Below are 17,197 nucleotides of genomic sequence, written 5' to 3'. Positions count from 1 at the left end.
TCAGGAACACTTCAGAAACCCACTGTCAGTAACTACAGTTGGTCGCTACATCTGTAAGTGCAAGTTAAAACTCTCCTATGCAAAGCGAAAACCGTTTATCAACAACACCCAGAAATGCCGTCGGCTTCGCTGGGCCTGAGCTCATCCAAGATGGACTGATACAAAGTGGAAAAGTCTTCTGTGGTCTGACGAGTCCACATTTCAAATTGTTTTTGTAAACTGTGGACGTCGTGTCCTCTGGACCAAAGAGGAAAAGAACCATCCAGATTGTTATAGGCGCAAAGTTGAAAAGCCAGCATCTGTGATGGTATGGGGGTGTATTAGTGCCCAAGACATGGGTAACTTACACATCTGTGAAGGCGCCATAAATGCTGAAAGGTACATACAGGCTTTGGAGCAACATATGTTGCCATCCACGCAACGTTACCATGGACGCCCCTGCTTATTTCAGCAAGACAATGCCAAGCCACATGTTACATCAATGTGGCTTCATAGTAAAAGAGTGCGGGTACTAGACTGGCCTGCCTGTAGTCCAGACCTGTTTCCCATTGAAAATGTGTGGCGCATTATGAAGCCTAAAATACCACAACGGAGACCCCCGGACTGTTGAACAACTTAAGCTGTACATCAAGCAAGAATGGGAAATAATTCCACCTCGGAGGCTTAAAAAATGTGTCTCCTCAGTTCCCAAACGTTTACTGAGTGTTGTTAAAAGGAAAGGCTATGCAACACAGTGATGAACATGCCCTTTCCCAACTACTTTGGCACGTGTTGCAGCCATGAAATTCTAAGTTAATTATTATTTGCAAAAAAAAAAAAAGTTTATGAGTTTGAACATCAAATATGTTGTCATTGTAGTGTATTCAATTAAATATGGGTTGAAAATGATTTGCAAATCATTGTATTCCATTTATATTTACATCTAACACAATTTCCCAACTCATATGGAAATGGGGTTTGTACATTAACAATATATTTTTTTTACATAAGCTGCAAAACAAATCTTAAAATGTTACTTTAAAAACTGACAGCTCTGTCACCAGAATTTTACAGTAAAAGCAGTGTTTTTGTTTTTTTACAGCATATAAAAAAATTTAATAAATGGAAAGGAAAAACAATACCACTGTTTTTAGCGGTAAAATTCATGCAACCGAGTGACAGGTTTTTTTTAGCGGTAAAATCTTGTGGTTTCAATGTTTTTTTTGTTAGTTTTTTAATGTTTTAGTGTCTTACTGTATATGGAAAAAAACCAGTACCAAAGTTGATTTTACAGTAAAAAACTCAGTTCGTGAAATTTAACCGTAAAATCTATTGTCAATTGTCAATTTTACACTGTACAATTTGATTGATAATTTGTTTTGAAATCATAAGTCAAGTAGATATTTAAGTACGGTATTTATCTTTATTTTGAAAAAACATATTTTTGGAATACATGATAATATAATATTTTGATTTGGATAATATTGAAGTTTAAAAGATATGCAATTGCGTGCAGTACATGATTTTTAATGTCAAAAGGGAAATAAATATTTATAGTAAGAAAATATCAAGAATTTTATTAACGCATATTTGTAGGCTTTTGCGGGCCACACAAAATAATGTGGCGGGCCAGATTTGGCCCCCGGGCCTTGAGTTTAACATCAGTGTCCTAAATGATTGGTCGAAAGCCCCTCACGTGAATACGGGGCACCATGGTGGACACCAGTTTGGAGTTGCAGATAAGCGACAATGTATTTCCTAATGTTCTTAGACATTTCTTTTAATTGAATAGTTTTGTCTGTGTAAACATGCCCAGTTATGCGGCATGGGCACATCAAAAACGTGGGAAGCATTTGCATGGCATCGAATAAAATAATGGAAAGTAAAGGTTCGCCGGGAAGGTTAGAGTGCCAATGAATGACAACAGTATCGTGTGCGAGGTAAGCAAGCATACATACACATGGGAAATGTGCTATATCTCACGCTCAGTAACAGTGAACTAATACACTTTGCCTGACAAAACTTTGCTTCAAAATTGCACCTTTTCCACATGTGTCACCAATAATCCAAACTAAACTAATAAATAATGCAGTAAAAAGCAGCATTAGTTCAGTATCCAAGTTAATATGGTGACAATGAAATCAGGAAGCTATGACTCGCCACAGTAAAACCTACGGAAAAATATTCAAAAACCAAAAGTAAAAGCACAGGCATATACAGTATAGCGCAGTGATTACAAACAATATGTCGCAGGCAGCCTAGGGCTGGGCGATATATCGATATACTTGATATATCGCGGGTTTGTCTCTGTGCGATATAGAAAATGACTATATCGTGATATTCGAGTATACGTTCTCACGCAGTTGCTTTTAGCTGCGGGCATTAAACTACCGGGTACATGCTCTTTCCACTCTTTCTTGTCTCTCCTTCTCACAGAGACGTAAAACAAGCGCACCTTCGTACATACGTCACATACTTCGTACATACGTCACATACTCTCACACACACTCTCGTCATACGCCCTCCCGGAGCAGAGAGGTAGCGGCAGGGCAACATTAGCTGTGATGCTAACGGAGTGGTGCGAGTGGTAATACGAGAGAAAGAAGGTGCGAATCTGGTAACAAATGAAGGAAGAATTAATTACCAAGAAAAACAGCACGAGGTCCATCGTCTGGCGGTGGTTTGGCTTCAAGCGGGAATATGTCGAACATACAACCGTAATATGTCAAGTATGTGGCAAAAGCGTACAATAAGTAGCAGCTCTACTAATGTAGCATCATTTGAAAAGTCACCTGCTAGAGCATGAAGAGTGCTTGAAACTCTGCATGTCAACATCTCCGTTCGGTGCCATACCAACAAAATGCAGAAGCAACCATTTCCAGATCAACACCGTATGAAACAAATAGTCAACAACAGAAGGAGATAACGTCCGTAGGAACCTACCACATAGCGAAGGACATACACCATTAGATTTCCTATTATGCAGCTCATTTTCATATGACACTTATTGAAATACCTTGTGTGATATCATGCACAAAAGTGCACTTTATTTGTTTTAAACTATTGTAGTGGCGTTCTGAACAAAAAGTACACTTTACTTTAGTGTTCTTTTGATTTGTCATCTTAGTGACATCATGCACAAAAGTGCACTTTATTTGTTTTAAACTATTGTAGTGGCGTTCTGTACAAAAAGTACACTTTAATTTAGTGTTGTTTTGATATGTCATCTTAGTGACATCATGCACAAAAGTGCACTAATAGCTTGTTTTAAAATGTCTCTTACAATTTTGCACTTTCTGTTTTGGAAATGACATGAATGTTTGTGCCACTGCTTAATAACTGTTTAATAAATACAGTTTTGGTCAATTGACTTAGTTGTGATTTCCCTCTCTGCATGAAAGTTTAAAATGAGCATATATTAATGTGGTATGAACAAGAATGTTTAATGTAGACACATAATCATCATAAAGGTGTGATTATATGCATCAAGTGTTAATTCAAGGCTAAGGCAAAATATGGAGATATATATCGTGTATCGTGACATGGCCTAAAAATATCGAGATATTAATAAAAGGCCATATCGCCCAGCCCTAAGGCAGCCACCACAGTTGACGTACTTTACACAAAAGTGATAATTTATCCGTAATTGTTGGTCCAAAGCATATGAAGATTTGGGCAAAATGAGGGTAACACATGTTTTGGTTGTTGTTTATATATATATATATTTTTTACCTTTATTGCGCCGTCGGGGGCGTGTTAGACTACCTGCTTGTCACTAAACACTGAAATAAAATATACAACGGAGTGCATCAAAAACAGCTGCAAAATTGCCCCCAAAATTATATTTTCACAAAATGAAAGCATGTTTTATTGTAAGTTTATGAGCTGGAGTATGTTTAAAATTGTATTCAGACTTATCATTTTGGTTTATTTCCTCAGGAAAACAACGTCATAACCACTGCAATTGTATGCTTCCGGGCACAGGTCCTTGGTGTCTAACATGGCGCTTGTTGTTTAGTTGTCAATACTCTCTTTAAACAGGACTCTGAATAAAACTATCCACTACTGCCATCTAACGTCTTAGAATTGCAATTGCATGCAAAGTCAAATCTACTATACAATGCTTGCAAATGAGACTTAGAAATGAATTAAGACAGCTGGACAGCACAGTTATCATAATCTGCTTGTTTTTAAATGTTGCATTAAAAATTAGATTTTTTATTAACACACACAAAAGTGGCGAAAATTGATACCCTGTTTGAATCTCAGTAAAATAAAATAATGCTATTTGGTAACAGTAGAAAAGAGCATCATACACGAATACAAATAGACGGAGTAGACATCGAAAGGGTAAAAGAAACCAGATTTTTGGGAGTATTAATAGATGATCAAATGAACTGGAAATCTCATATACAAAACATACAACATAAGGTGGCAAAAAACATTTCAATAATGAATAAAGCAAAATACGTCCTGGGCCAAAAATCACTTCATATTCTCTACTGCTCGCTAGTGTTACCATATCTGAGTTATTGTGCAGAAATATGGGGAAATAACTACAAATGTGCGCTACATACGCTAACCGTGTTACAAAAAAGATCAGTTATAATAATACATAATGTTGGATATAGAGAACATACAAACCCTTTATTTATTGAGTCAAAAATATTAAAGTTCGGTTATTTGGTAAAATTGCAAACAGCTAAAATGATGTACAAAGCAGTACTCAGTGGCCTAGTGGTTAGAGTGTCCGCCCTGAGATCGGTAGGTTGTGAGTTCAAACCCCGGCCGAGTCATACCAAAGACTATAAAAAAATGGGACCCATTACCTCCCTGCTTGGCACTCAGCATCAAGGGTTGGAATTGGGGGTTAAATCACCAAAATGATTCCCGGGCGCGGCCACCGCTGCTGCCCACTGCTCCCCTCACCTCCCAGGGGGTGATCAAGGGTGATGGGTCAAATGCAGAGAATAATCTCGCCACACCTAGTGTGTGTGTGACAATCATTGGTACTTTTAACTTTAACTTTATAACCTGCTACCAAAGAATGTACAACAATTCTTCGCAAATAAAGAGGAGAAATATAACCTTAGAGGAAAAAATAATTTAAAACATTTATATGCACGTACAACACTTAAAACTTTTAGCATATCAGAATGTGGAATTAAATTATGGAATGGATTAAGTAAAGAAGTTAAAAATTGTACTCATATGATCCAGTTCAAGAGGTTGTTCAAAATAATAGTGCTTACAAAGTACAAAGAAGAAGAATCATGAGAAATATTTTCAACCTTATTGGAAATAAGATATTCTTCATCTCAGTATGTTAATAATGACTGAATTAATTAATTAAATATTACAAAACTGTTGTGTATACTAATTCATAGATGTTATTTTATTATATAAAAAGGTCAGTAAATGATTCTATATATTTGTAAACACTCTGAAGTGGGAAAGGGGTAGGACTAAATAAGCTTTGCTTCTTCCTACTCCTTTTCGGGCATGATGTAAAATGAAATGATATGAAATTGTGTGATGTATTATGCTGTAAGTGTGTTCATGTTCGAAATAAACTAAAGAAAGAAAGAAAGTACTGGTATCAATTCCGACATACTGGGAATTGGTACCTTATTGGTTTAAATGTGAAAGGTATCCATCCCAAAACTACACTAACCATACAAAGCACTACAATGGAACAATCCCATGTTTGCTGTGATTTCTATCTCATCAAATCAGAATGTAATTTGTTGTGCTTATGTATGATCTTAATAGCTCAAACTTTTAATGAAATAGAGATTTCCTTCTTGGATACAATGGCTCAAAATGTCAACAATGCAGCCGACGCTGCTCACCTTTCAATGGTCATTTTCTTTTATGACATTTTTTTCCCAGCAGTTGTAAGTTGTTCTATTGGAGCTTGTCATTTGCCCATTCCAGCCACTCTACTTTGTGCATTTTCCACCTCAAAGTATTTCTACTTTCTTAAATATTTCAACAACATGGCAGCTCCGAACATGTGAAATACATTAGCGCCATCTTCTGAGACTCACCTTTTCCTTTCCAGTGGGCCTGGGAGGCGAAGCCGATGTGCCCGCCATATTTGCGGTTGAACTCAGCCATCAGAGCCTTGTAGGGGTTTCGGATCATGAGGATGCCGGAGTCAAAAGTTTCGATCTCTTTCTTGCCGCTCTCATGCGTCTTTATGCAGATGGTCCTCCCGCTCCGCCAGTGGTCTCGCTCACCTTTAAATCCTGGGAAAAGACGGGGGCACACAAGGAAACCATTTTTCCCTCAGGGCCACAGACGCGAGTAAAAATGTGGTTTATATTGCTGTATAAAGGCAACCTACCTTTATTGTAGAGTGAGCCGTCAAAGTAATAGCTGCCGGTATAGAAGCCAGTAGCGAGCTCTATGAGGTGGCGAGCCCAGGTATTACCCGCTCCGGGGAAACTAGCGAGGGCAACCAGCTGATTGGCACGAGCGGGGAGGAAGTGTCGGTCCATGCAGCGATTATCTGGATGCAATAAGACACAGATCATGTAGGCTTTGAATGACACATGCACAGACTGAGTGGCTGTAATTGTGCCTCTGTGGATTGCCAATGAGCAAAGGGCTGTGGACCCATTGTCCGGTGCAGCTCTTAAATCAGGGTTGTCAAACGTGTTATTTTTGCGGTTATATTGCAATTTTGGCTGCTTGTAAAAGTGAATATACACTATATTGCCAAAAGTATTTGGCCACCTGCCTTGACTCACATACATACTGGCCAACCCTCCCGAATTTTCCGGGAGACTCCCGAAATTCAGCGCCTCTCCCGAAAACCTCCCGGGACAAATATTCTCCCGAAAATCTCCCGATTTTCAGCCGGAGCTGGAGGCCACGCCCCCTCCAGCTCCATGCGGACCTGAGTGAGGACAGCTTTTTTTCACGACGGGAGGACAACAGGGTGACAAGAACTAAATCATCCAGACTAGAGATAAATTGTTTTATTATGTTTATCTTACCCACAAATAAATGTATTTATTAATTAAAAAAAAAAAAAACTAAATACATTTTTACTATATTTTGCTAAAAACATCAAAATTAATTGTATTTTTATTTGTATTTTTTCTGACTCTCTATTACATCTAGCCATAGAATTATGCATTAAAATAAACATGTTTGAAATAATTAATTTTAAATTATCATAGTAATTTATTTAAAATGACCATATTTAATTATTAAAATAATTGCTTGTTTATCAACAACTTTAGCATTTTATTCATTACATTTTGAAGCTCTCAGAAGCCAAGTTATGTTATATTCCTTAAGATTTATTTATGCAAGTTTGAAGTATCAATTATCTAAACACAGTTTTGTTTGCATATTTTCAGGATGTATAGATATATACCGTATTTTTCGGACTATAAGTCACAGTTTTTTTCATAGTTTGGCCGGGCTCCAGTGTGACTTATATATGTTTTTTTCCTTTTTTATCATGCATTTTCGGCAGGTGCAACTTATACTCCGAAAAATACGGAATATATATATATATATATATATATATATATATATATATATATATGTATGGAATGCTTGACTCGGTGAATTCTAGCTGTCAATATACTCCTCCCCTCTTAACCACGCCCCAAACCACCCCCCCACCCCCCGAAATCAGAGGTCTCAAGGTTGGCAAGTATGCTCACATATGAAGTTGAAATGCCATCCCATTCCTAACCCATAGGGTTCAATATGATGTCGGTCCACCTTTTGCAGCTATTACAGCTCCAACTCTTCTGGGAAGGCTGTCCACAAGCTTGAAGCTCATCGAGAGAATGCCAAGAGTGTGCAAAGCAGTAATCAGTTTGCTTATAGGATTTTTTTTTACCATTCTTCCAAAAGCGCATTGGTGAGGTCACACACTGATGTTGGCTCTCAGTCTCTGTTCTAATTCATCCCAAAGGTGTTCTATCGGAATCAGGTCAGGACTCTGTGCAGGCCAGTCAAGTTCATCCACACCAGCGTCTGTCATCCATGTCTTTATGGACCTTGTCATGTTGGAAGAGGAACGGGCCCGCTCCAAAGTGTTCCCACAAGGTTGGGAGCATAGAATTGTCCAAAATGTTTTGGTCTCCTGGAGCATTCAATGTTCCTTTCACTGGAACTAAGGGGCCAAGCCCAACTCCTGAAAAACAACCCCACACCATATTTCCTCCTCCACCAAATTTCACACTCGGCACAATGCAGTCTGGAATGTACTGTTCTCCTGGCAACCTCTAAACCCAGACTCGTCCATCAGATTGCCAGATGGAAAAGCGTGATGCATCACTCCAGAGAACGCGTCTCTACTGCTCTAGAGTCCACTTCGTGGCTGAGTTGCTGTTGTTCCCAAACTCTTCCATTTCCTTATAATAAAGCCGACAGTTGACGTTTAGGAGCGAGGAAATTTCACGACTGGATTTGTTGCACGCGTGGCATCCTATGACAGTTCCACGCTGGAAATCACTGAGAGCGGCCCATTCTTTCACAAATGTTTGTAGAAACAGTGCTTGATTTTATACACCTGTGGCCGGGCCAAGTGATTAGGACACCTGATTCTGATCATTTGGATGGGTGGTCACGAAGATAGATATCTACATATATCCATATTTAAGAGTTATTTCTTTTTATAGTCAGGTTTGAAATAACTAGTGTTTTCTCTTTGTGCTCTTTCTATTTTTTCTCCATCTCATGACCGAGGGTACACTGTGGACTACCTTGAGCTCGGAATGCAGGGAGTAGCAATACTCCTTTTTCTTAACTTATCCTGTCTCTTCTCAGAGTAGAACAATTGACTTGCGTATTACTTCTGGAGGGTGGAGGCGAGGGACATATTGAAGAACACAGCACTTCCGTAAGGTTTTCAGATCAACTTGACTGCGCAATTGAATGTGTTGTCCTAGGCTGGTCTCTCTTTCCAAAGCTTTGGAAATAAATTACAAAATACCTATTCTGTTCTGGTGATCATTTAAACTCAGCTTATGTGTCATCAAAAGAACTTGGGATTGATCAGTAACTTAAATTCCCTTGGAGGAACATCTGGTCCAAACGCAACAGTGGCCAAATACTTTTGGCAATATAGTGTGTCTCATTAAACAGTTTGCGCGGGCATTTGTGCTTATTATATGTTTTACTAACAGATTGATGGGTAACTTGTTTTGAAATCTTAAGTCAAGCTGACTCATGTATTTATTTTTGATTGACATGATCAGATAATATTTACAGTTTAGATTTACAGTGGAGTCAAACTCATTTTCATAGAGTGCCACATCGTAATTAAGGCTGCCCTCAGAGGGCCGTTTGTAACAGTGAAGTGAATATACACTATATGTATTTTATTAAGATATAATAGCCTCATTACACACTAGCCTACACATTTGTTTCTAATCGCAATATCAATCCATCCATCCATTTTCTACCGCTTGTCCCTTCTGGGGTCGTGGGGGATGCTGGAGCCTATATCAGCTGCAAATTTTATTTTGGCAGTATATGATGCCATATGCAGGCAAGCCATCGATCGTGACATCGACACAAATGTAAATTAAAGCTGTGTGTATTTGCTGCTTCAGGTGATCTGTCAAAACCAGCTATCAGTTGCTATTCCTGTTTAAACGGTGATGAAAACAAATATGTAGTCACTTTTTGCGTCATTGGGAACTTCCCCATGGTGTACTTGTCTACATCAGGGATGTCAAACTCATTTTAGCTCAGGGGCCACATGGAGAAAAATCTATTCCGCGTGGGCCAGACTGCTAAAATGGCATTAAAACTTAAAAATAAAGACAACTTCAGATTGTTTTTTTTTTGTCTAACTTCAGCCAAAAATATAACAAGCACATTCTGAAAATATACATATTACAAATAATCCTCTTGGCAAAACACTTCAAGTTAGTTGAAAAATTGGTGCCGTTTCAAAAATACCGTGAAGAACACAATGAACTTGGACTTTGGCTCAGTATATTTACAAAGCCATTAAACTTTAAGTACTTCCTGTTTACCATTCTCATGTTGGGCAGTTCACCATTAAAAATGTGTTTGAAAAGTGACAGAGTGTTTCCTCAAACCGCCACATTGGTGACATCCGCAACTGCCACAACACATTCATCCATCCATCCATCCATTTTCTACCGCTTGTCCCTAATGGGGTTGTGGGGGGTACTGGAGCCTATCTCAGCTGCACGCGGGCGGAAGGCAGGGTACACCCTGGACAAGTCACCACCTCATCACAGGGCCAACACAGATGGACAGACAACATTCACACTCACATTCACACACTAGGGCCAATTTAATGTTGCCAATCAACCTATCCCCAGGTGCATGTTTTTGGAGGTGGGAGGAAGCCAGAGTACCCGGAGGGAACCCACGCAGTCACGGGGAGAATATGCAAACTCCACACAGAAAGATCCCGAGCCCAGGATTGAACCCAGAACCTTCGTATTGTGAGGCACACGTACTAACCCCTGTGTTCATTTATTATCATTCAAATATTACAATTATTATATAAATAAAAACAATTGTTAAAATGACACCACAGCCAACATCAAGGTAACATAACTACTAACTTAACCAATGTGAACATAGTAGATTTAAGCATAAAATAAAATAGGACAAACAACAAATGTAGAAACACACATTTTTACAATGGAGTTCAGGGTGTGCATTGTTCATTCAACAAATTGCAAGTGCTGCATGGAACTCAAACTAAAAAGATGATGGTGAAGTTGACTTAAGTCTTTGCATCTTACGGTTTTGTTATTTTATTGTTTGAGTGGATAATTTACAATGAAAGAAGGTATTGTGGCGTTGATAATGCCGCCATCTGCTGCCAGCCACAACAGGAGCAGCTGATTGCTTGACTGGAGTAGCGGCGGTCAATCCAGACTGCGCTTATAGTCACCTGACACGTCATCTTTAAACAGTGTGACGTGGGTTACACTTGAATTATAAATGATGTGACGGGCCACATAACCTGGTGTGGCGGGCCACTTAAATGATGTGGCGAACTATATAAAATGATCTGGTGAGCCATACAAAATGATGTGGCGAGCCGTATAAAATGATGTGGCGGGCCGGTTAAAATGACGTGGCGGGCCGCATAAAATGATGTAGCGGGCCACATAAAATTATGTGGCGGGCCATTAAAATGATGTGAGGAACCATATCAAATGATCTGGCGAGCCATATTAAATGATGTGGTGAGTCGTATAAAATGATGTGGCGGGCAATATAAATGATGTGGCGAGCCATATTAAATGATGTGGCGAGTCGTATAAAATGATGTGGCGGGCAATATAAATGATGTGGCGAGCCATATTAAATGATGTGGCGAGTCGTATAAAGTGATGTGGCGGGCAATATAAATGATGTGGCCAGCCATATTAAATGATGTGGCGAGTCGTATAAAATTATGTGGCGGGCAATGTAAATGATGTGGCGAGCCATATTAAATGATGTGGCGAGTCGTATAAAATGATGTGGCGGGCGATGTAAATGATGTGGCGAGCCATATTAAATGATGTGGCGAGTCGTATAAAATGATGTGGCGGGCAATATAAATGATGTGGCGAGCCATATTAAATGATGTGGCGAGTCGTATAAAATGATGTGGCGGGCAATATAAATGATGTGGCGAGCCATATTAAATGATGTGGCGAGTCGTATAAAGTGATGTGGCGGGCAATATAAATGATGTGGCCAGCCATATTAAATGATGTGGCGAGTCGTATAAAATTATGTGGCGGGCAATGTAAATGATGTGGCGAGCCATATTAAATGATGTGGCGAGTCGTATAAAATGATGTGGCGGGCAATGTAAATGATGTGGCGAGTCATATTAAATGATGTGGCGAGTCGTATAAAATGATGTGGCGGGCAATATAAATGATGTGGCGAGCCATATTAAATGATTTGGCGAGTTGTATAAAGTGATGTGGCGGGCAATATAAATGATGTGGCGAGCCATATTAAATGATGTGGTGAGTCGTATAAAATGATGTGGCGGGCAATATAAATGATGTGGCGAGCCATATTAAATGATGAGGCGAGCCAAATTAACCGGTGTGTCAGGCCACATAAATGATGTGGCGAACCATATAAAATTATTTGGCGAGCCATATTAAATGATGTGGCGAGTCGTATAAAATGATGTGGCGGGCAATATAAATGACGTGGCGAGCCATATTAAATGATGAGGCGAGGCGTATAAAATGATGTGGCGGGCAATATAAATGTTGTGGCGAGCCATATTAAATGAAGTGGTGAGTCGTATAAAGTGATGTGGCGGGCAATATAAATGATGTGGCGAGCCAAATTAACTGGTGTGTCAGGCCACATAAATGATGTGGCGAACCATATAAAATTATCTGGCGAGCCATGTTAAATGATGTGGCGAGCCATATAAAATGATGTGGCAGGCCATTAAAATGATGTGGTGGACCACAGAAACTCATGTAGAGGGCCACATAAATAAAGTGGCGAGCCAAATGAACTGGTGTGTCAGGCCACATAAATGATGTGGTGAACCAAATAAAATGATCTGGCGTGCCATGTTAAATTATGTGGCGAGCCGTATAAAATGATGTGGCAGGCCATTAAAATTATGTGGCGGGCCACAGAAACTGATGTGGCGGGCCACATAAACTGATGTGACGGGCCACATAAATGATGTGGTGAGCCAAATGAACTGGTGTGTCAGGCCACATAAATGATGTGGCGAACCATATAAAATGATTTGATGAGCCATGTAAAATGATAAGGCGAGCTGTATAAAATGATGTGGCGGGCCACATAAAATGATGTGGCAGGCCATTAAAATGAAGTGACGGGCCACGTAGATCATGTGACGGGCCACATAAATGATGTGGCCAACCATAAAAAATGGTCTGGCAAGCCATGTAAAATGATGTGGTGATCCGTATAAACTGATGTGACGGGCCACATAAAATGATATAGCGGGCCATTAAAATGATGTGTCAGGCCAGATCTGGCACCCGAGCCTTTAGTTTGACACCTGTGTCTAAAAAGTTATGGAGGGATGGATAAGGTTTACACAACATAATATTGCTCAGACACACTTTCTGGCATGATGTGACGTGACAAACCGATGTTCAAGTATGTATTTTTGAGAAACAAAACAGTTCTTGGAATATTTTGTTGCATGATCAAATAATACTAAAGTCTAGAAGATATGCAGTTGCATGCAGTACATTCATTTCTGTCAAAGCTGAAAGTGCTCTATTGACACATAGTATTTCCAGGCATCTGCGGGCCACATAAAAGATGTGGCTGGGTTACACAACGCAGTATCGCACGGCCACACTATCGTTACATCTGCAGAGAAGGGGCCACCATTTGATATACCAACACAATGTGATAAGAATATTTATTAATGTGGTTGTAGCTTGCAGTGGTGTAAAAATGCTCTGCATCATAATGAGATGATTTTGCACTTCTGAATAAGGGAAGTGAAATAATAGCATCTCCACTCAGTGTGATGCGTTGCAGTTAACACCACCAGGGACTCCAATCACAAAAATACAAATGTAGCCAATTGAATACCTGTCGATCAAACTGACTGAGCATTATTTTAAATTGTGATGCAGGCCCTGTATATACTATATACTGTACAGTGGCTATTAAGTATGTTCGACAAGAACATAGTGTGTTACTATTTATTTTATTTTCCATTGAGCTTATTGGAAGAACAAGAAAAGTGCACTGCAAAAACTGAAATCTAAGTAAGATTAAATATCTCAAATAAGGGTGATATTTGCTTGTTTTCTGTCTGATAAGATAATTCTTCTCACTAAGCAGATTTTATGTTTGAGCGTTTTACTCGTTTTAAGGGTTTTGGTCCTAAATTATCTCAGTAAGATATTACAGCTTGTAGCTGAGATTTGATGACCTATATTGAGTACAACATGCTTGAAACTAGAATATCAACTGTTGCAAAGCCGTGTCATCAACACTCACAAGTATAAAACTGCTTTTTCAAAGTAAAAATGTCTTATTTCAAGCATGAAATAAAAAAATCATGACTTTGACACAATTGTGTCTCATAATTAAAACGGATGACAGCCAAATGGACTTTGCTGTTTTATTTTCAATGAAACAATAGAACACACGTACTCATATAGTAGTACAGTTGGCACAGTACAGCAAACTGACAGTTAATATTTAAACATGTGACATTTCAAACTATTTTGAACAGAAATAGTTCATGCACAAATATATATATATATATATATATATATACACACACACACACACATATATATATATATATATATATATATATATATATATATATATATATATATATATATACACATATATACATATATACAGGTAAAAGCCAGTAAATTAGAATATTTTGAAAAACTTGATTTATTTCAGTAATTGCATTCAAAAGGTGTAACTTGTACATTATATTTATTCATTGCACACAGACTGATGCATTCAAATGTTTATTTCATTTAATTTTGATGATTTGAAGTGGCAACAAATGAAAATCCAAAATTCCGTGTGTCACAAAATTAGAATATTACTTAAGGCTAATACAAAAAAGGGATTTTTAGAAATGTTGGCCAACTGAAAAGTATGAAAATGAAAAATATGAGCATGTACAATACTCAATACTTGGTTGGAGCTCCTTTTGCCTCAATTACTGCGTTAATGCGGCGTGGCATGGAGTCGATGAGTTTCTGGCACTGCTCAGGTGTTATGAGAGCCCAGGTTGCTCTGATAATGGCCTTCAACTCTTCTGCGTTTTTGGGTCTGGCATTCTGCATCTTCCTTTTCACAATACCCCACAGATTTTCTATGGGGCTAAGGTCAGGGGAGTTGGCGGGCCAATTTAGAACAGAAATACCATGGTCCGTAAACCAGGCACGGGTAGATTTTGCGCTGTGTGCAGGCGCCAAGTCCTGTTGGAACTTGAAATCTCCATCTCCATAGAGCAGGTCAGCAGCAGGAAGCATGAAGTGCTCTAAAACTTGCTGGTAGACGGCTGCGTTGACCCTGGATCTCAGGAAACAGAGTGGACCGACACCAGCAGATGACATGGCACCCCAAACCATCACCCAACCATGCAAATTTTGCATTTCCTTTGGAAATCGAGGTCCCAGAGTCTGGAGGAAGACAGGAGAGGCACAGGATCCACGTTGCCTGAAGTCTAGTGTAAAGTTTCCACCATCAGTGATGGTTTGGGGTGCCATGTCATCTGCTGGTGTCGGTCCACTCTGTTTCCTGAGATCCAGGGTCAACGCAGCCGTCTACCAGCAAGTTTTAGAGCACTTCATGCTTCCTGCTGCTGACCTGCTCTATGGAGATGGAGATTTCAAGTTCCAACAGGACTTGGCGCCTGCACACAGCGCAAAATCTACCCGTGCCTGGTTTACGGACCATGGTATTTCTGTTCTAAATTGGCCCGCCAACTCCCCTGACCTTAGCCCCATAGAAAATCTGTGGGGTATTGTGAAAAGGAAGATGCAGAATGCCAGACCCAAAAACGCAGAAGAGTTGAAGGCCACTATCAGAGCAACCTGGGCTCTCATAACACCTGAGCAGTGCCAGAAACTCATCGACTCCATGCCACGCCGCATTAACGCAGTAATTGAGGCAAAAGGAGCTCCAACCAAGTATTGAGTATTGTACATGCTCATATTTTTCATTTTCATACTTTTCAGTTGGCCAACATTTCTAAAAATCCCTTTTTTGTATTAGCCTTAAGTAATATTCTAATTTTGTGACACACGGAATTTTGGATTTTCATTTGTTGCCACTTCAAATCATCAAAATTAAATGAAATAAACATTTGAATGCATCAGTCTGTGTGCAATGAATAAATATAATGTACAAGTTACACCTTTTGAAAGCAATTACTGAAATAAATCAAGTTTTTCAAAATATTCTAATTTACTGGCTTTTACCTGTATATATATATATATATGTAATGACTAATGACTGAAAGAGCACGCACTTGGCGCGATGATGTCATGTTGTCGATGGGAAAATGCATTTTTAGACAATATGTTTTGCCTGAGCGGCGAGGAGACCCCGAGAGTAACAAGCGGTTGCCTTGTTGCCTTCCATTAAGAAAAATAAACTAGTTTTTAGTATAAGTTTGCTGGTTTCAATAAATGTAATGCCGAGCGCATATCATTATGTCAAGATAATGGCACTAGCATTTACTTAATTTAAGAACATTTTTCAACATATTGAGAAAAAAGGTCTCATATTTTTTTTTTCTATCAAGAAAAGTGCACTTGTTATTAGTGAGAATGTACTTATTTTAAGGTATTTTGGGGTTCTTTGAGGTTAGCTAATTTTACTTGTTTTGGAACGTTTTGACAAGCCACATTTTCTTGTTCTATTGGCAGATAATTTTGCTTAGTTCAAGTAAAATCCCTCTCTTTTTTTTTCTTTTCTTGTTTTTGAACACTGATTTTTTGCAGTGGAGAAATGACACAATGTTGGAATGTTGTGGCATACAAATTATTACAGAAAAAGGAAGGGGAAAGGTCAAAACAAATGTTTTGTGTTGTTGTGGGGGGAAACTGAGCAGCTTCTCCTTTTTTTTTGATGTCAGTGGAAAATCTTAAAAACACAAACACACAATGGATACTCGAGAAAAGCAAACATTCTGTGGAACTGAACTTGAAGTTCTCCACACAGTGCAACTTAATTGTAGTGAGTGTGTTTTTTTTTCCAGATCGTTTATTTTTGCTGAGCCAAGCGACTGCTGTCTTTTGCCCTGAGGAAACTTCGCCCACATCGGCGAATACAGGCTGACACTTGAGGCCAAGTGCTATGTGGGAATAACAACAAACGAATATCCTTCACATTTAGATATGAAAACATAAAAGAGGCACTCAGAGTCGAGGAGAGAGAGACATTTCACATTTGGATCGGCGCCAAATTGCACACCCACCCCCCACATTTTATCAAATCGTGCTATTAAGATTCATGCAATTTTCCCAAGTAATTAGGGGTTCTTGCACAACAAATCTGGAGAACCTCTTCAACATTTTAGCTTTAGTGAATAAGCAAACAAAAATGTAACAAACATGCTACTACATCACAGATTTAGTACCAGTAGCATGGAAAAACAACAAGTTTTATATGCTTAATTGTGTTTCATTGTATCCATTAAACCAGTGTTTTTCAACTTTTTTTGAGCCAAGGCACATTTTTTTCACAA

General features: G+C 38.9%; 1 protein-coding gene across 1 annotated transcript in view; it reads right to left on the bottom strand.

The window, feature by feature from the left end:
- wscd2 (WSC domain containing 2) overlaps nt 1-17,197 on the bottom strand; it is a 217,228-nt gene that overhangs the window by 34,055 nt on the left and 165,976 nt on the right. The window contains exons 7-8 of the mRNA XM_061986359.1: nt 6,329-6,493; nt 6,030-6,230 (exon numbers count right to left, since the gene is read on the bottom strand). Of these exons, the coding sequence (XP_061842343.1) occupies nt 6,030-6,230; nt 6,329-6,493 (366 nt within the window). The remainder of the gene's footprint in view (nt 1-6,029; nt 6,231-6,328; nt 6,494-17,197) is intronic.

Source organism: Nerophis lumbriciformis, linkage group LG12 (assembly GCF_033978685.3).
Source record: "Nerophis lumbriciformis linkage group LG12, RoL_Nlum_v2.1, whole genome shotgun sequence".
Lineage (NCBI taxonomy): Eukaryota > Metazoa > Chordata > Actinopteri > Syngnathiformes > Syngnathidae > Nerophis > Nerophis lumbriciformis.
Note: the sequence above shows the minus strand (reverse complement) of the source record. Positions and strands in the feature narration are given on the sequence as shown.